General features: G+C 37.9%; 1 protein-coding gene across 4 annotated transcripts in view; it reads right to left on the minus strand.

Annotated features, from left to right (window-relative positions):
• Positions 1-19899, minus strand: part of LOC133625456 (macrophage mannose receptor 1-like) — a 56325-nt gene that overhangs the window by 8944 nt on the left and 27482 nt on the right. For 3 of the 4 annotated variants that reach the window (XM_061996178.1, XM_061996176.1, XM_061996179.1), the window contains 16 exons: positions 19573-19721; positions 17920-18119; positions 17114-17238; positions 15896-15983; positions 14832-14976; positions 13283-13324; positions 13000-13163; positions 11799-11866; positions 9878-9978; positions 9226-9368; positions 8396-8510; positions 5939-6108; positions 4411-4513; positions 4058-4287; positions 2841-3006; positions 1795-1947 (listed from right to left, as the gene is read on the minus strand). In XM_061996178.1, the coding sequence (XP_061852162.1) occupies positions 1795-1947; positions 2841-3006; positions 4058-4287; positions 4411-4513; positions 5939-6108; positions 8396-8510; positions 9226-9368; positions 9878-9978; positions 11799-11866; positions 13000-13163; positions 13283-13324; positions 14832-14976; positions 15896-15983; positions 17114-17238; positions 17920-18119; positions 19573-19721 (2162 nt within the window). The remainder of the gene's footprint in view (positions 1-1794; positions 1948-2840; positions 3007-4057; positions 4288-4410; positions 4514-5938; positions 6109-8395; positions 8511-9225; positions 9369-9877; positions 9979-11798; positions 11867-12999; positions 13164-13282; positions 13325-14831; positions 14977-15895; positions 15984-17113; positions 17239-17919; positions 18120-19572; positions 19722-19899) is intronic. The other variant, XM_061996177.1, reaches the window with a different exon arrangement.

The raw sequence follows: 19899 nt of genomic DNA on the forward strand, positions 1-19899 counted from the left end.
CTCTGTTGAATTTTTGATGATATATTTTCTCAGGTAAGGAAGGAATAGTTATTGAGAATAAAAAGATAAAAGTCATTTGAATCATTGCTGAGCTACTGATAAATTCTACTATGGTTCAGACTTCTGCTGTGGGTAAGATGTAATTGGAAAATGTCCAGCTGCAAAAATAAAACCCCAGAGTGCAAGCAGGGACAGTGGAATATAAGAGAACATGGAATGTTCCTCTTTTTCACTGTAGTCTTTATGTTCTTCTAATCGTTCCTCTTTTGCAGAATGGTATCACATCTTTGGTTACTACTGAGTTGTGTGATAAAAACCTTCACAGAGCATCCACAAGTGAGCACAGAGAGACAACGGCAGGTGGTGGACCCCTTCCCTGGCTACTCACAGGCCCACCAAAGGAGCCATCAGTACATCAAAGGCCAATTTTAACAAGCCTTGAGGAACAAAGAGGCACAGTGGCAGGGTAAGAACCCAAATATGGACTCAGAGGAGGGAATATTGAAGAGAAAAAGGCAATTCTGATGAAGCTGACTACCTCCTAGGAAGGACAAAGTTTCCACTTTTGTGATCTCCATTCCAGGCCACACAGCTTCTCTGATACCTGGTCTCACACACATTGAAAGACAGCATACAACAGGAGTACACAACTGTCATGGTTTAGCAAGGAGCAGCTTTTGCTGGGTAACGGGGGAACGGGTTGCAGTGAAGACCCCATAAAGAGTTTTTGGACTCTTCCCCAGCTCCTGAGTTCAGACCCACCTCTGGCCCAGCTGGGCCAATCTGGTGCCTCTGCCATCACTGTTTAGGGACAGGAATTTGAAGTGCTGGCAGGAGGTGTAAGAGTGATACAAGATGATGGCGACCACGCAGACCCCACAGTCAGAGAAGGAAGAAGGAAGGAGGAGCACTAGACCAGAGACCTCTCTGCAAGCCATAGCGAGAATGCAGCTGTACCCCTACAAGCCATGCAGGGCCATGGCAGGACTGAGAGCCACCAGCAGCTCCGTGTGAGTGCACCCGGACGTGTGAGGGACTGTGTGAGGAGGCGGCCATGGCACAGGCCGTGCTGGAGCCTGCGGGCCCAGAGCAGCCCCACACGAGAGGCAGAGAGGAGCTGCAGCCCTTGGGGTAAATGCACATCAGAGCAGCCCGTGCAGGGCTGCTGTGTGTGTGAAGTATCCCACAGACTTGCAGGGAGGACTGGTGCGGAGCCCACCTGCCCTGAGGAGGGACAAATGCAGAAGCCATCAGGAATAGACTGACTGAAACCCCCGCCTGAGCCATTCATGGGGGGAGGAGGTAAAAACACCAGGATCGGGGCTCTGAGCCCGGGAAGAGGGGAGGAGTGGGAAGAAAGTGATCTTAAAGGGCTGGTTGGACTCTTCATTGTTGTACCACTCTGTGTTGTTTTATTTTGGTTATGTTTTGGGGTTTTATGGTTATGCTTCAGTTGGTGTTGCATTAAAATTATTTCCTGTTTTCTTCCCAAGCCCAGTAGCCTGGTCTGTTTTGTCCTGAACCTTAAGCAGCAATAAAGCTCTCCCTGCCCTTTGGCAATCCTCAGGTCTTCAGTACTTGAGGCTAATTGTGGTCTTTTGTTCCCTGATGGTCCTAAACCAAGACAACAGGCATCTTCCATCTCCTCCAAAATGAAGGCAGTAATTGAATGCAACTGTTCTGCCAACACTTGGACTGTCCTTGAAATCACAAAAATACACAGTACACATACAGTTTTCCACAGAGAAGAAAAACTGCAGAAATATGTGCTTTTTGATTAAGAAGGACACTTACCTAGTCGAAGACATTCTAAAGATGCCTGGGCCCAGTTTCTTGTAGATGAAGATTCAATGTAGTAGCAATGACCTCGGAAAGGGATCCAAGACTTATGTCCTTCTGATTCAGGGCACTTTCCTGGAAGCTGAGGAGGCTCAGTGGGAGCTTGAACTGTTTGGTTTTTTTTAAATAAATAAATATAAAGAAGGCATAAAATTTAAAGAATCATTTTATCATGAATGTTCTAAATTAACGTCTTTAAAACAATGTAATCTTAATAACTATACTGCTTCCTACAACACTATAATGGCAAAGCACCCTAAATCTATGAACAGAAACTACTGCAACAGGAGGCTCAAGAAGTCTAATTTAGAAAAGAATGTAAGCACACTTTTATCTTTATCATATTCTTAAATTCTATTTACTCACAGATGTTCTTTCACACCTGGATGCTCAGATGAATTAGGGTCATATGAACTCGGTTACATGGACTATAACTTAATATCATAGAAGCAGAAGGCATTATCACATGATAGTAACAGGAGTTTCAAGTCAAAAGTGTGAGAGAAGGTGTCCTGAAGAACTATGCTTAAACATTTCTATACTACCCGTGGTTTGTTATTCAGTTATAAAAGGAAAACCTGGAAAACTGTTTTAAGCAAACATTCCTTGTGACACCTTATGGCTTGGTCATTGGGCTCTTCACCTTTCAACATCATACCCATGTGACTACTCCCTAAAGTTCATTCCTTTTGATTTTTTAGGGTTTTGCATGCTTACTCATTAACAGAATGAATAGCAGAGTAATGTGAGTCTAAGCTTTGCAAAACATATCTATCATTATGAATGTAAAGGGATGGCTATTCACAGTTGCACTGGCTCTTTCTTAATGTCTTAACTCTCAGTTTAAAGCAGCTCCATGCAACTCAAGTCAATTTTCATGATTTTAACTATTTAGCTCTTGAAATAAAATACTGCATCTAAGTGTATCGACAGACCACCCAGCACAATGAACTTTAAAGAGATAACCACTGTAGTTACAATGCTTAAATTCAAGTTCTTACCATCAGATTTTTTGCAAACAGAGAAGTAACTTTCATTGCAGAATCCCGTCTTCCAGGCTCCAGCAACATCCAGATAGACACAGCCTATTTTCTGTTTTGGCTCCCCTTCAGCCCATTTAGTATACTTCATTCTCCAGTTATCTATCCATTCATAACTCCCATAGGTCTAAAGAACAAACCAAATCAATGGGAATAAATGAACTCTGAGCATTAATGTTTTATTTGTTTATTTATTTTAACAAAGTATGTTTCAAAATTTAATCATTTCCCACCAAAGCAAATAAACCCTGTGAATCATGCTGTTAATTAGATTAGACCAATATTTTGGTTTTTTAGGAAGTGTTGTGCCATGTTCACTTATTTGTATATCTTTGATGTGCTCAGATAAATGTAGGGAACGTGGGACAAATGTCTGTGCCAAGAAGAAAGCATGGTGTATTTTAATATCCAGAAAGTATCAAAGAACTGTGAGAAGGGAGACAAATTTAAATTAGGTAAACCAATTTATTATTTAGCTAACTGTTCTCAAAACTGTTGAGAGAGTCATGGCAACAGCATTTTATTCTATTTCTGAAAATTAGGTGTTGTTATTTAGAATAAATGCTTTCCACTGTACATTTTTAAATAAAGGATCACAGAATTATGAGGGTTGGAAGGGACCTTTAGAGATCATCTAGTCCAACCCCCCTGCTCCACCAAAGCAGGTCCACCTAGATGAGGTCACACAGGAACGTGTTCAGACAGGTTCTGAAAACCTCCAGAGAAGGAGACTCCACACTTTCCTTGGGCAGCCTCACCAGGGCTTCCTCATCTGAACAGTAAAATAGTTTTCCTTATGTTTAAATGGAACTTTTTGTGTTCAACTTTCATCCAATTACCCCTTGTCCTGTCACTGGATACAACAGAAAAGTAATAAGTGGATTTTATCTGAAATACATCATATATACAAAGAGATAGTTCAAGATGCTAGCCTAAAATGTCTTGTTTGGAAGTGCATAGTGTAACATCACAGAAAAAGTGTGTAAAATGTGTAATATATACAATTTATCCAGAGTAATGGAAGAGGATCGATTTCTATCTGCAACAAATCTGACAGCACATAAAAGTATTTAGGCCCAAGATATAAGCTAATAAGCTAAAGTTAAGACAGATAGTTAGACTTTTCAATTCCTGGTTTATTGATAAGAGAAGCAACATCATTAGTTTGATGTTCTTACCACGTTACTGTTAAGACCAATCCACATAGGAACTCCATGCTTTAATATCTTTAGCCACAGGAATGAATGACTGTAAGGGTCTAAGATGCTGGAAAGGTCAAATTGATCACGTTGGCAGTTCTTTCGTGCATCGTCCCACTTCATTTTGGTATGGATGAACATATAACTGCTGTTGCCATAACGGATAATGCTGGATGGGGATGAACTTGTAGAAGGCAGAAATTCAGCATCTGTAGATAAAGGATGAAAAAAGATTCATACATTTGTCCAAAAGAGGATTATAATTTCACCATGGTTCCAAAAAGAATTAAGCAAGGTTTAAGGTTTGATTGCATTTTAACCAAAAAGAGTACCTGCATTCATTTGGCATATGTAACCTCTGTTGTTATCACAGCTCTCATCAGCCCACTTCCCTGCTTCCTTAACAGGACTGTTCCTCATGACAACACAATCAGCCTTGAAGTAAAAAGATAGAAAGTTAGTTACAAATACCTAGAAGAAGCAAATATTAAAGTTTTGTCCCCTTTTTGTATCTTCAGACACAAGTAATGATGTAGTTTTACTCTCATTTCCTTGTAACTTTTAGTTTTATGATGCAGAAGTTCTGTTCCTCTAAGACCTCACAAAGTTCTTAATGTTGCTCTCTCCTGCTCACTGTTGGGGTGGATAAGCAGACCAGAGAAATCCCAGTATTCACATATCTCCAGGTATACAATATGGAGAGAAGGAAAGACACAGACTATTTAAAGAGAAGTGAAAATCAACCAAAAGACCACTTAACTTTGTCCTAGATAAAAAAACAATAGGCACTCAACTGGCAGTGCAACATTTCTCCATTTCAACATTTCAACCATTGATCTGTCACTACCACACTTAAAATGACATTTAAGCTTCTCTGATATGGACATGATAGAACTTATGTTAGAACATATTAAATGATGATAAATACAAAAGGTCACATGGGTACATATGGTTCTGTGCAATGAAGCATCCAGATCTGTTTTAGTCTATTGACTTCTTTGATTTTATTGTCCAGGAGGAGATGCACAGGGAAATACCTGATTTGTGAGTGAAATGCATTCAAACTTAAATCTTTCAAACTGAACAGTTGCACAGTATTTTCTCCCTCCATTACAGAAGTTCAGAGTTGCTACTTTCAAGAACAGGAAAAAGGACATCATATATAAAAACAAGATTTCTACCTTAAAAATGGACCTCAAGAGAAAAAAATGGACCTCAAGAGTGAATACTATAATGTGCCGTAGTTCCATGGAACAGAACTATCTAAATATATAAGCACAGAGAGGGGAATTCTGTCTTATCAGACCAGTTGGTATGACAGAGAAATATGGGAACTGGTTTTCTTTAAAAGAAAAAAAAAAAGGCAACCAAACCCAAGAACTGAATGGTTGTCTTTTTATAGAAGCAGATGTGACTGACAGAATCTTCTCCTACGTAAGACATGGCTCTTTGAACAAAATGTTTCTAAGTGTTCCTTGCAAACTACGTGTCAACTGAGAAACCTGCTGAGTTCAAACACAACTGAACTCTGTGGTCAGAGGACTAGGAGGGTGTGCTCACCTAGTGTGCTTTTGGGGCAAATGACATGAGGGAGAAATCTCCCTGCTCTTTTTATTAAAGCCTACAGTGAAAACAGAAGCAGTGAAGCAGTGTAGCCTTCATGGACAGAGGGGACTGAAATCTGAAATCAGTCTTTGTATGAGCACTCCACAGTACCTGTCACCAGCTAATATGGCAATTGCCAAGGGTTCAAAACTCTGTTTATATTTATATTTGACGTGTATAAAAGTATAAAAAGAATAAGTCAAGCACTAACATGTCTCAAATCCCAACAAATGTGTGATTGTGATTGCTATTTACCTGGCCACCATATGAGTACATATCCAAATGTCCTGATGGGAAGCCTTTAGCCCAGTTTGTAAAGTAAACTCCTGTTCCATCTGTCCAGAGGAACCTCAGTTCATGATTTATATCATTTAATCCAATCCATGTATCAGTAACAAAACCTTTCATATGGAAGGTGAGGAAAGCTAGAGTTCAAAAAGGCAAAGAATAAGAGAAATACTTTAAATGAAGGACAGATGAAAAGGCTGGCCTCACTGACACTGGTGATCTTAATTTTTCTTTCTGAAATCTAAACCACTTCATTGTTTACCACAGAAGCATGTAAGATGAAAAAGAGGTGACTTTTGAGTCTGATGAACCAGAAACCAGTATGTAACTGTGGCTTTAGACGAAGTACTTCAGCTAAGTATCTACCTTGATACTGAAATGAATCCCAAAAGCATGATAGAAATGCTTTTTATAATGTCTCAAGACATTTTTAAATTCTGGTCCCACAACTGGCTGTGTAAATCACAAACAGTTTTGATTATCCCACCAGAGTGGTTTACATCCCAATGGCATCATACAGACAGCACCACTGAGCACCTACAACTTCACAGGTAGTGCTAGTATAGAACTGTGGGGGAGTTTCTTCTCTCCCTGGAACACCTCAGACAACCTGCACAGGGAGTAGAATGCATGGCAATGACCATGCTTAAAATGAATCTTAACAGAGCTATTCATCACAAGCAAATCAATTACTAGTGGAGTCCCTCAGGGGTCAGTGCTGGGACCAGTACTGTTCAATATATTCATTAACTACCTTGTTGAGGGAACAGAAGGCACTGTCAGCAAGTTTGCTGATTATATCAAACTGACAGTAGTGGCTGACACACCAGAAGGCTGTGCTGCCATTCAATGAGAGCTGGACAGGCTGGAGAGTTGGGCAGGGAGAAATCTGACAAAAGTCAACAAGGGCAAGTGTAGAGAGTTGCATCTGGGGAAGAATAACCCCATGTACCAGTGCAGGTTGGGGAATGAACTCGTAGAGAGTAGTACAGGGGAAAGGGACCTGGGGGTCCTGGTGGGCAGCAGGATGAGCATGAGCCAGCAATGTGCCCTCATGGCCAAGAAGGCCAATGGCATCCTGGGGTGTATTAGAAGGGCTGTGGGCAGTAGGTGGAGAGAGATTCTCCTCCCCCTCTTTTGAGGTCACTTCCAGCCCTTGAGATTCTGGGATTCTGTGAACTTTGCACAGTCCAGGAAGGTATCTGTGTGTCTCAGCTAGCATGGCAAGCCCACAAACAGAGCAGGCTAGGTCAGCTGGCATTCAACAACCCACTAATCCACAATGCATCACTGTGGGAAAATGAACACATCATGGCTTTTGCCAACTGCTGCAGCCTGAAAACAACAGATGAATTTTTGTCTGCTCTATCAACTCTTCACCTTCACTTTGTCTTTTAAATTAATGCAACTTACATTTCCCGAAATGAAACCTGTAGATTTCTTTGTTAAATGTTTGCGTTGCTGTTCTACCAGAAACTGTAACAGGAACTGAAGCCTTTATGTGTACAATGCCAGCAATAACAACAGTTTTGTGCTCATTTCTCTTTTACCTAAAATTCAAGCCCTGTGCACAAAACAGTCTGAAATCTGCAGTGCAGAAATTATGTTGGACAAGAATTCAACTGTGTTCGAAACGTGAAAGTTGGATTCTTCCATCTCTTCAAGTGTGGAAAGTGTAAGTAGTAATAAGTCCATGTCAGAAGTCTAAATTTAAACTATTTCATGTCTCAGAGTACAACAAAGGTTCATTTTTCAATATTGTCTTTTGAGTTCACAAACAGTATGTATTGTGTAACAGCTGTTTCTCATCACTGGAGTATAAAACAGTATTTCTTTTAAAAAAGAGTGTTATTGACATCTATCAAAATCTTCCCCATTTTTTGAGTGTGTATTATGTTTGTTCAGGCAAGAGGTAATTTCCCTCTGCTCATCTCCCACAGTAAAGGTTGCAGCTCTTAGGTTTGTTAAAATAAGCTCTTCTAGTGAAAAGAATGGTACCTTTGTGTGGTGATTTGTGGGGAGATGTATGAGTAGTCAAACCTCTGCCTCAAACTGCCCAGAAACAGCAAGTTCTCATCCTAAAGGTGCTCTATTCGAGTTAATAAGAAAGCCATGCAGCGATTTAATGCCACCTAGTGAAACTACATCATTTGGAAGGGAATTGCTGGGTCTATCTGGCATCATGTGTAAGCAGAAAAAGCACTACTTTGGCTGTCAGGACAATATACATGCACCTAAGCTAACATTAAAATATGGTAGGTTCAGGTGTAGACTTCATTGTGCATTTGCAAAAATTACAGTTTGGAACAAAAACCAGATGTACAGTCGTTATTCAAATCCTATCCATATTCACACAAACACGTCAGCTGTTCTGTAAGGATTAAAGATCATCTCATCTAGTTGCTACAAAACTACACACAGTACCTTGCACTTGTTCATTAGGGATACTGGCCAGGTTTCCTCCTAAAGTCATGCAAGCTGTTCGTGCAGCATGCCAAGTGACACGTTCATCTTCTGTGGATCCAAATATTTTGTAACACTAAAACATGAACAAATTCTCTATGTGTTATCTTTATTCCACTATTCCTCACATATTGAAAACCAGGATTGAAAGCAAGATGGAGAAAAGGCAGTAAAACAATGCATTTATCTGAAAAAAAACCCTGGAGTCAGTTTAAAATGGACTTTTTGTGTTGGTCCTTGTTCTGATGAAAATTGAAGGTATCAAGAAAGTGTTTTAACAAGGTATATACTAGATTTGATCTGAAAAAAGCCAAAAAAACTGACTTTTTATATAGAGTCAGCTAACAGTGGTAAGTTATACATGACTGATATTAGTCTGCTGGTTTATTTATTTGACTTTACAAAGTGTATCATGTTAGTAAAGTTAAGGAAGACAAAACATATTCAGTACTGAAATGGCATTAAGGTTTATTAAAAAAACATCAAGATGAAAGCATCAATACTTTAAGGACTGTCTAAACTCTTTACGTAATGCATATCAAAATGTTTGAACAAGTAACTGGAGAACAATTTTTGTCAAATGCAACTGAATATGTTCATCTGCCACTTCATTAGAAGCACCACAAAACACTTCTCCTGCAAAACAGTGGATGGGCAAAGACATACAGGTGTCAGCTCTCTGCAAAGAATAATATTTTCCTTTAATAAGATACAATGTTATCAAATGATTTCCTTGTTTGCTATTTAAAGCTTTACTAAACATCTAACATGCACTGTGTTTGTTATGGTACCTTATTGTGAAAGGAAAGCCAAGTCGGATTACATCCCCTTGGAGTTGAAAACGTTGTTGGAGGCACAGTTGAATTAGTGGAACTGTTGTGTCTTTCACATATGTAGGGATTTGGATAACCACAGTTGATATCATTCCAAAATCCTGAATTAAGATAAATGGGGAAGTGTATGACACCACATTCAGAGCTGGTTAAATGGAAATCAGTTTCACTCATTCTTAAACAGAGTGCTTTTAGTTGAAAGATAAGATCAAATCCTCAGAGTCTTTCAGTTTATTAACATTCTACATCAGCATCTAGGATAAATCCATCACTTTATGCACACTGTAATTACAGAATGTTAAATATACTAAATATTAAGTACTAGAAATATTGATTTTGTAGTGGTACATTAGGCCAACTCCAATAAAAAACACAAAACAGTTGTATAGCAATCACAATCACAGACCTCTATCAGAGCCTCCCTATGCTAGGCTTAAGGTAAACACCAAAGCACAAAGCTGTTAAGTCTTCAATATAATACCACAGTCTATTCCTGTAACATTTTGCAAAAGAAGTAACAAAAGGGGATAAAGGAGCATGTCTCAGAAGAAAAAAGTTGAGACACAAACACACCAATAATGACATTCAAGAAGAAATGTATAAAACTCACCTAAATTCTTATACATAACTACGCAGTTTTCATCATTGTTTGCAAAGTTGGGTTCATGTGGTGCCCATGCCAAATAATTTACTGGGGTGCCATCCATCCAGCTTAAGAAAAACAATCCAATAAAATACTGCTTTAACATACAAATGGAATAGTTTCTATGTAACAAAAAGTAATTTTGTAGTGTATTTAATATAGCCATTCAGAGTTTAAAGTGTATAAGGGTATTTTTGACAAAATTTGCCTCTTTGCTAATTGCACTAAGCTCACTCTCTGCACAAAGACATAGGGTATGTGTTGAAATTGTGTTTACTCTGCATTTAAGCAATATGGTGACACTTTCGCAACTGACAGGACCACACTCAAAATAATTCTTCAAGCCAAAGTGAAAACTAGACATCATTTCAGCATGAGAAAGCCCAGATGCTCACCATTTCCAAGTCACACATTCCCTGTGCCTATTACAAAGATGACATTTTGTTTGTATCACTAGTAAAATGCTTGATCTTTATGCAAAGAGCAATGACATACCATGCAGGAGTAGATTCCTGTGACAATGTGCTTTACCATAACATAAAATACAAACATTGAAAAAGATGTACACCCATGTAGATTCAACAGTAAAGAATATAATCAGGGCACCAAACACTTATTAGGAGACGTATTCCAATTGGACTGCAAGTGACAGAGGTGACCAGGTTCACTGTTCAGGCACATATGTAAGGTGCTTCAATGAAAAGTATATCTTAAGGTCGCTGCAAAAACAATGGAATGACAGAGACATCACATTTGTAGAAGGTGGTCTGGCCCACCTAAAATCCTAATTATCCTCTGGAGAGTCCTCTTTGTCACTGTGGAGTATAACAAGAACCAAGACCTACTAGGTCTCTATTTAGGCACTTCAGAAAAGCTTGCAGAAAACCTGCTTATCCTCACAGTGCATCTGAAGTTATATAATGGCAACAGTATCATCATTCAACAAAAAGGAAATAGGTTCAATATCTCCCTTTATTACAGTCTGTTCCCAACAGTTAAGGATGGAGGAAACTACAAAAAAATCTTGTCTATTTTTAGATGGGGCATCTATTTATGTTTCAATATAAATCATGGGATAAAGGGAACTAGAATTCCTGGATAAAATTTCAAACTACATTATCTGCAGTGTAATTTTTCTGCTAGTTTTGGGTGAATTCCATTTAGAAAACATGCAATATTTCTCCTGGATAATCTAGAACTAAATTAATATGGAATTAAACAAATTGAGATTACAGTCACATTTACGATTCAACACTAGGTATGTCCTTTGGAAATCTAAGTCCTATTTAACTTGTTTGGTACCACAAACTACAAAATCTTAAAATGAACAGTAAATCAGAATTTCCCAAATCTAATACATCAGATGTAAACTTACGAAGTTAATGCTTTTATAATGTTAAGTCAAATTTTAGGGTTTATGCTTCTACTCTAACTTCCAATGGCATAAAGGAGATATTACATGAAAAGAAGTTATTCTACTAGGAAAAAAAATGACCAGTATCAAGAGCAAATACTTATATTAGAGCAAAATCCTTATATTAGCTATATTTTATTGGAGTATAGACAAGGTAAACAGCAGTTGTGGGCAAAACTCACATCAATCTTTTTCCCTGCTATAATCAAATACAGAATAATAGTATTATTAGTAGAGTGAGAATGTCTAACAACAGAAACTGGATTTTTTTTGACAAGGCACACTGTGGAATGTTTACTACAGAATACAACCTTCGTAATAAAAAAATACCAAGTATGAAAGTACCACAGGATTCAGGGGAAACAGATCCTCATTTTCTTCATTAGGTCACAATTTCTTTCAAGCACTTCATTATTTTGGCACCTCTCAGTAGACCAAAGCACAATGCAAGCTTGATGCTTCTAGTTGGCCTACCTTGTCCGTTGGTCAACACTCAGTTGTAAACCAATGTAATATGAATCCTCTTTGCCATTTTTCAAGATCTAGAATGTAAAGATTAAAACTGCATAAATGTCCTCTTTTTATCATAGGAATCTATTATGTTAATGATTAGCAATACACATCTGACTGACAGAGGATGTGAACTGTTGTGTTCTCTAGCTACAACATTTAAGTTAAAGAGGCTTAAAACTGACAATCCACAGCCAAACTTCACCACTGGACAAAAAGTGTGGTCACTGTACCAATACTTCTCACAATCTTACTTGAAAGTCACTGAAATCAGACCCTCTTGCACAGTATCTGCAGTGGATATTGTCTGACAAATTTATTGCAAGCAATAAGCCTTCTTACAATTTGGATATCAATTGATATAGGCCCTTGTGTCATCTCATTGCCACTCTTCAGCCTATTTGGAAAAAAGTTTTATGTAGTTCAAATCTGACTTTAAAGCACATTCCTGATTGAAAGATGTTGTCCTCAAGACAATATAACAGACAACAACCCCAGTTGCCTAGGAAATACCATTTTAAAGCTCATGGCATAGTCCATGCTCCAAGTTGTTCCTGCATTATTATATTCTCCTCAGAAGAAGGAGGCAAAGAGGACAGTTTGAGGACCAGAAGAAGCTGTTAGGTAGACTACATTCCAGACACAGCAACAAGATCAAAAGCTAGTGTTCTGAATGTTGAACGTAAGCAATATCTGCTTTGATCTACTACTTCAGATAAACTCAAGTTATCTGATGATAAACTCTATTTTCAGTTACTTCACCTGCCTTATGGAATTGTAGCTCACAAATATAAGAATTCTTGCTAAAATGAAGCCATTAGGGCCATTAAAAGTAAGAATTAACGTCTACCTTAGCACATTATCAGTTGCAGATAAATATAATCTGGCATAACTCCCACATTAAATAGGAAAAGCAGATAATGAGCTATTTAGTTCTTGCTGGGCTTATTTCTTTACAAAGTATCAAACAAGAATTGTCCTTGTCTCAGCCATGAAACAATCTAAAAAAATACACTTGAGGTTGTTCTTCATATTAATCTGAGTTAATGCTACTGCATTTTCAATGTCATAACACTTGTAGGGAGAACACCAGGGTGAAAAGGATTTGTGCCCATGCTCACTTGTTTTGGATGATTTATTCCATAGTACTAATGATTTTTCTTACATATCGCCAGAGGAACTTTCTTTCACTTTCACTGTCAATGACTGCAAGGTCTCCAAAATTCCTTTGGCAGAACTCCCGACCTTTTTCCATAGGAGCGCTCTCTGTGCTGAAATAATACTGTTTGTCTTCCTGTATAATCCATCCATCCTCAGTGGTCTTGTACTCTGTAAGATAAATGGTAAGCTACCTACACTGTTCATGAAACAGGAGACTTTCTCATTAGTAAAATTTGGAAATGTTTCTAAACATACACACACACACAAATAATATCAATAACACCTACTGGGTACAGGAGATTCTGTTGGTTCAGGCTTTACACTTGCCCCTGAAATGAAGGAAAATATATTAAGATTGAACACTTTCTGCTGTGAGAGGTAAAACTTACTCTGATTGACAGGCACGTTTTTCTATTGACCTTGAATTTTATGGTTAGGAATGGAATTAACATCAAAAACTCGAAGGAACTATATAGCCCCAATCTCTTCTTTTTTGGTACATTATTCAATTTGAACTATATATTCTAGTTTCCTGAGGCTGTTTCTTATGTGCAAGGTGTTATAAAAGACCTTGACATCTACCTGAATTAAGTAATTTTTTTTGGTATTCACTGGATGCAGAAAATCTTACATCCCAAAGTGTTACTTCTGTTAAGACAGTTCTATACCTCTCTCCCTCTTCCTGCCTTCCTCTAGATCACTTCTACATGAAATCTGGGTTAAACCAGAGGCAGCAAGAATGTAGGCTGGGTTATCTTCTGTGGTGTTCTAGTTACTGCAGAAGGAGGTTCTTTCCATCTTCCTCTGGCTGAGAAGAGCTCCTATTTGAATCTTAAAAATTTCCCTAGATAAAATCTCACTGGAAAATATTCCAAGAAATCAACTGGTCCTTTCTGAGAAGGAGATTCCAGGCTAAAGAATTCCCCCTCTTCATTTTTGCTATGACATCAGGGAGATGACATTTTGGATGGCATCATTAGCATTTCAGTAAAGCGGTTTCTAGTACAGGAGATCTGTCTCTTTTTAGTGTGCCAATTTATTTTGTGCTAAAGTATCACAGACAGTGGCATTTAATAAGAAAATCCCTACCTAAAACAGTCTTTTACTAATATAAAACAGAGGTGTTACTTTATTGTCAATAATCTAACGGAATTCTTTGCTCCTCTCCCTTCCAATATAAGAATGTAGTGAAGTGCTTAAGGGAGCACTTTCTAAAATACTCAAACTTAGGTGAAAGTGTTGCTTGTGGAACTCAAGATTTTGCTAATTATAAATTTTATCTTGATGTCTTCAGAAAACAAACTCGGATCTTGGGAGAATTTAGCAAGAAAACCACATGTGAATATAAAACCCAGTCAAAGTAAAATAAAGTATTTCAAAACTAGGCTCCATCTTGCAACAGATTCAATTTCAAAAAGGTTTCTGAGCCAAGTAAAGGAGGGAGCTTTCACACATAAAAGTTCAAGTATTTGAACTGATCTGCAACCTATTTTCTAATAACTTCAAACTCAACTTAGGAAAAGGCATGAACGTCTCTAAATGAAAAGCCAAAATGAATGTGAATATTCAAGGCAACATTTCTTCTTTTTCAGGTATCATATCTCCCCTATTGAAATCAAAGAGAAAGATCAGTGAGGAGTCACAGGAAGGCACCAAGGACTTCGTATCTTTAAATGCATTGAAGACATGAAATTGCTTATACCACTTTGACATTTCACATTCCACAGGGAATTGTTCTGACAAACAGGTTTTGAGATCTTTTATCTCTTAGAGTTAAGGGAAAAAAGCAACTGAGAATCTTTTCTTACTATACCAATATGCACATGTAAGAGGTACCTTTTCTTATTTGGCATATCCATCCATATAGATAATCGCAGTGCCTGTCATTCCAAAGCATGCTGGAATCACCATTGATCTCTACACAAAGTTCAACTCCCTGATAGTTATTGGGTTCTCCAAAGCCCCAGTTTTCATACCTCACCTATGACAGAAAACATTTGGTGAAGACTCTATCATATAAAAAAGAAAATAAAGGACAGAGGGAGGAGACAGTAACAAACCACAGACCTAAAACTTGTTTATTCTGTCACTTTAAAATCTTAGATAAGAGGAAACCAGAATCTCCTCTTGCAAATGCTGACATTTCAAACTTTTTCTTTAGTCAGATTGCAACTGGAATACAGCTGAATTATTTCCAAAAACACTTGGAGGAATAATGGCATTTTTATAGGACCTAAATTCTGTAAAATTCATCTAATAACAATGATGGGACATGCTACATTGAGTTAATATCCTATATGAGTAAAACAATAGGATATTATTGAGATACAACAGAAATGCTTTTGCATTTTTCTCAGGAAAATATTACTGCTATTCTAATTTTCCTCTATACGTTCCAGTTTCAGTTTTCTGTAGTGTAAAATTCCATCAATATCTTTTTACCAACCTTGCATGAAATACATTTCCAAAACCACTTCTGCTTCTACAGTTTTCTATCTTAGTCTAAATTACAGTCAAGTCACACTGGCATAAAACAACTACCTTCAGCTACCACCCTATGCTTCTATGATATATTTTCAGATAAACATCTAATTAGCAAAGAAGAAAAATATTTAAGATGGACTATTTTACTCAAAAAGATCCTTGCATTTATAAGAGCATCCTTTTAGTCTACATGAATTGACTTTTCTTGTTGACTCAATGCACACATTCTTACCAAAAAATAGTATGTTTTAGCCAAAAATATCAAGCCACGAAGCTGCTATTTACAAGCTTTCCTGAAGAGAGCTTGGTGGAACAGATATATGATTAAGCACAAAATTACACAAGCACATCCACCACACACACATAAGAAGCAGAGGAAATGTGAAATAACAGCTGTAGAAAATTAAATCACTCACTGGAGATCCATCACTCCAAACAAAGCCATCATCAGGATTCAAGTAGTATAAGCCCATCCAGAAATGCTGGTGGTAATAGCCATTGTTCCTAAAAATGAAATGAAATGAAATGATAAATTAAAATGTCGTATTTCTCAGAAATTTAAACATAAAACCAAAACTAATAAGGGCATGACAATAGCTTTAGTAAGCTATCATTCACAACAGTTAATTAGTTTCTCTTAAAACAATCCTTAAAGCCATTAGAATCCATTAAGACTAGGGTGGAAATTCCCTAAAAAGCAACCACTTCTAGCTCAAAAGTTCCTTAACTCAAGCAGAATGAAATACTAACCAAGAAAATGTCCAGATCAAACCCAGCTCCTGAAAACAGAGTGGCTTAATACTTTTGGATAATGGTTTAATAGCTACTGTTGCTCCATTTATCAACTGTCCATTTTCTCTATAAAGGCATTTACAGTTTCCAAACACAAAGTTGCTAGCTGTGGTTGAATCACATTTTAAAAATAGCACCTTAAACCAATTCTTATCTGCAAGCAGACAACACTTTACAGTTTTATCTGTATTTATTGAGTCAATTTGTGGAAATATAGCATTTGAGACTTCTTTCTCACTCTAAGCATGTAGCTAGGATTCTAGCATGGCTGTAGCATTTTGCAAGGCTGTCATGTTTCAGTCTTGGTTCCTAGTGAGGCAGGTCGTATGAGTTCAGGCTATTCAGGTTGTATTGCAAGTGTTATCATTTTAAGAGTATTTGATATCATTCACAAATCTCACACTTGCTTTTTACAGTCCCAGGGACTTACTAACCTTATCTACATTCCCTGTGTAGAAAAAAATCATCTGAATTTGCTTCTGCTTTCTGCTTAATTCATAAAAAAATACAATCATCAGATGTATGTCACAACTGTTACCCTGTTTCTAGGCTTGATTATGTGAAAACAACTGGCATCTACTGTCATTTTATAATGAAAGGTTTTACATCAGGTGATAAATGTTGCCTTAACTAGATAGCTTGAAGATCTCACTTTAGCATTACCTTTGGGTCATTGCTGCTAGTCTTACAATTCCTGCTGTTTTTTCCTGCTGTGTGTTACAAATGCAGGTAATGAATCCAGACTGCCTTATACTGAAGTAAATACATACAGATAAAATGAAATACTTCAGAAAGATCAAAAGGCTCATTGAAGTGAATGGTTGAGCACAATAGATACTCACGTAATAGAACGCCAAATCACATACTGTTCTTCTTTGCCATTAATGGAGGCCAGATCTCCTCCTATAGCTCGACAAAACTCTTGAGATTCAAGCCACGTCTTCTTTTGGTCTCCTCTTGAAAAAGGCTAAAGAGAGCGTTTTGCAATCAGATAAAATAGACCATATAGATCACAAGCTCAAGAAATATCAGCTACACAAAAGTAATTGATTTACAAATAACATGATCTCTTTGGATTCAGAAAGTTTGAATTTAGGATTTATCAGCGTTCACCAGGATTAGTACATTAGTGGATTATAAACATAGAAACATAGAATCATAGAATGGTAGGGGTTGGAAGGGACCTTTAGAGATCATCTAGTCCAACTCCCCTGCAGAAGCAGGTCAACCTAGATCAGGTCACATAGGGACACGTCCAGGCGGGTCTTGAAGACCTCCAAGGAAGGAGCCTCCACAACCTCCCTGGGCAGCCTGTTCCAGTGGGACTTGATCTTAAAGGTCTCTTCCAGTTGAAATGATTCTATGAGTGACTTTGAGTCAAGTTAGCAAACTGCATTTCTGACAAGGAGTCTTTGCTGCAAGACAATTCTAAGAAAAGCACTTTTAATCTTAAAAGAGTGGAAAATTACGATCAGAAGATCAGATCTGAAGAATAAAACAAACCATGAACATTTCAATAGAAGAAGACTTCTACATACAACCTGTAAGCAAGCTTATGAAACAGTAGGATATATATATACCAATTTTTATTGCATATATGTGCAGCAAATAGAAATGACCTTAACCTAGAAATAAGCCACGTATTTACTTTGAAACAGAAGCTAATACGATTGTTTGAGTCCCAGCCTTCTGGACACCGTGGAATAGGAGTTGTTGTAGGAACAGGTGGAAGTGTCACTCCCTCTGCCCACACTTTGCAGAGGAACTTTGCCTTTTCTTCACATTTTATTACATCCCATAAGCCACCTGCAATTCCAGTCCTCATGACCACGCAGCCTGGCTTTCTTCCTGGTTGTAAACAGGAACACACAAAAGGAACATGTAGAGGGTTGTAAGAACTTCAAAACATTCATACTCTATCCTGATGGAAATTAAGTTAGAAATGAATGTTAGAATGAGTCCAGAGTCAGGTCATAAAAATCATCAGATGACTGAAGCACCTCTCCCATGAAGAAAGACTGAGGGAGTGGGGTTATTCAGCCTGGAGAAGACTGCAGTGAAAGCTTATCTCAGCCATCCAAGCCTGTAGTGACAGGACAAGAGACAATGGTTTTAAAATGAAATGCAGTAGATTTAGATTGGATATCATTTTTTTTATGAGAATGGTGAGATAATGGAACATGTTATCCAGAGAAGTTTTTGATGTCTCATAATTGGGAATGTTAAAGGTCAGGCTGGATGGGGTTTTAAGCCACCTGATTTAGTGCAAGATGTCCCTGCCCATGGCAGGTGGAGGTACAAGATAATCTTTAAATATTCCTTCCAACCCAAAGCCTTCCTCAGTGCTGATTCATGAAGGGGAAAGAAAAAACCCAAACAACAAAATCTGTGGTTCATTCACATCTGAGATACTGAACTGTCCCTCACATTAAACACCATAACCTACAATCCAACAAATTCTCCTCTGAAACTGAGGATATGGTTAGAGCTAGTTTCTCAAACGTGTCTAATTTGGCCATGACTTTCAAAAATGAACTTGCTATAAAAAGGCTTCATGATCTACATAGCCCTACCTCTCCACCAGACACATTCAAATCAGTATTTAAGCACTGAAAGATAATCACAGGATCTCCTGAAAGACAAATGCAACACACCAGAACCTCGAAGGCTGACAACCATCTTTCTGACATGACTGTGTCAGAGATGAAATGACCTCCCACCCCCAGAATTTTATTGGAACAGAAAACCAGCAATGTTTTCATCTACAAAACTTAGTAAATCAGGAAATCTCAATGAATTCAGCAAAGATATTTACTAAAAAACGTGGATCTTCCCTTGTCTGTTTTCTCTTTCCCAGTTTTGTCTTTCCCAGTTTGAAAAAGTTTCATTTTCCTTCTGGGACCAGAGATGCTGTGATTCCATACAGCTCAGAACATGCAGTGAGCAAGTGTACTATGAGATATGGCTGAACAGGCAGGACTTGCAAGCAGGGTGCAACCTGCCTGCAGAGATCTCTCTTCCAGAGTAATACAGACTCAGACCTTCCTGGAACAGACTTCAAGTCAGAAACTTCATCACAATTTGAAGTTTCCTCCCAGATTCATGCTAAAAAGTCATTTCAGCACTGAATAGGAAGTCAGCAACAGCACAGCGTGCTTGAGAAAGCAGCCAGATATATATGAGAGTAATTAGTCATTGTAGCATCAAATGAGGCCTAAGGAATCAAGTAAAAAGAAAAATCAAGTAGTGAGCAATGTATTTTTGGCACTGGACTCATTAAACAGTTTAGTGCCATACCTACCAGGCATTTCAGAATTCCAATGTGTAAATAAGACAGATTCACCATTAGTCCACTTGAATGTTCCCTTTTCTTCCACGTCTGAAAGTCCAATCCAAAAGTACTTTTCTGTTCTGAGCCCAATCAGGCTAGTCAGATAGGCTTGCTCATATCTGTGCAAAGGAGAACAATTGTTGAATCAATACTGTTAGATTCATTTTTGAAGTTGTAAAAGGCTTGTTGTTTTGTCAGAAGTACTGCTGCACCTTCTTGAAAGCACAGCTTGGATGGATTTACTTGAATAAAGCACATAACAGAACATTACATAATAGATAATTTGTAAGCTTCAGT

This window comes from Colius striatus, chromosome 5, assembly GCF_028858725.1.
Source record: "Colius striatus isolate bColStr4 chromosome 5, bColStr4.1.hap1, whole genome shotgun sequence".
NCBI lineage: Eukaryota > Metazoa > Chordata > Aves > Coliiformes > Coliidae > Colius > Colius striatus.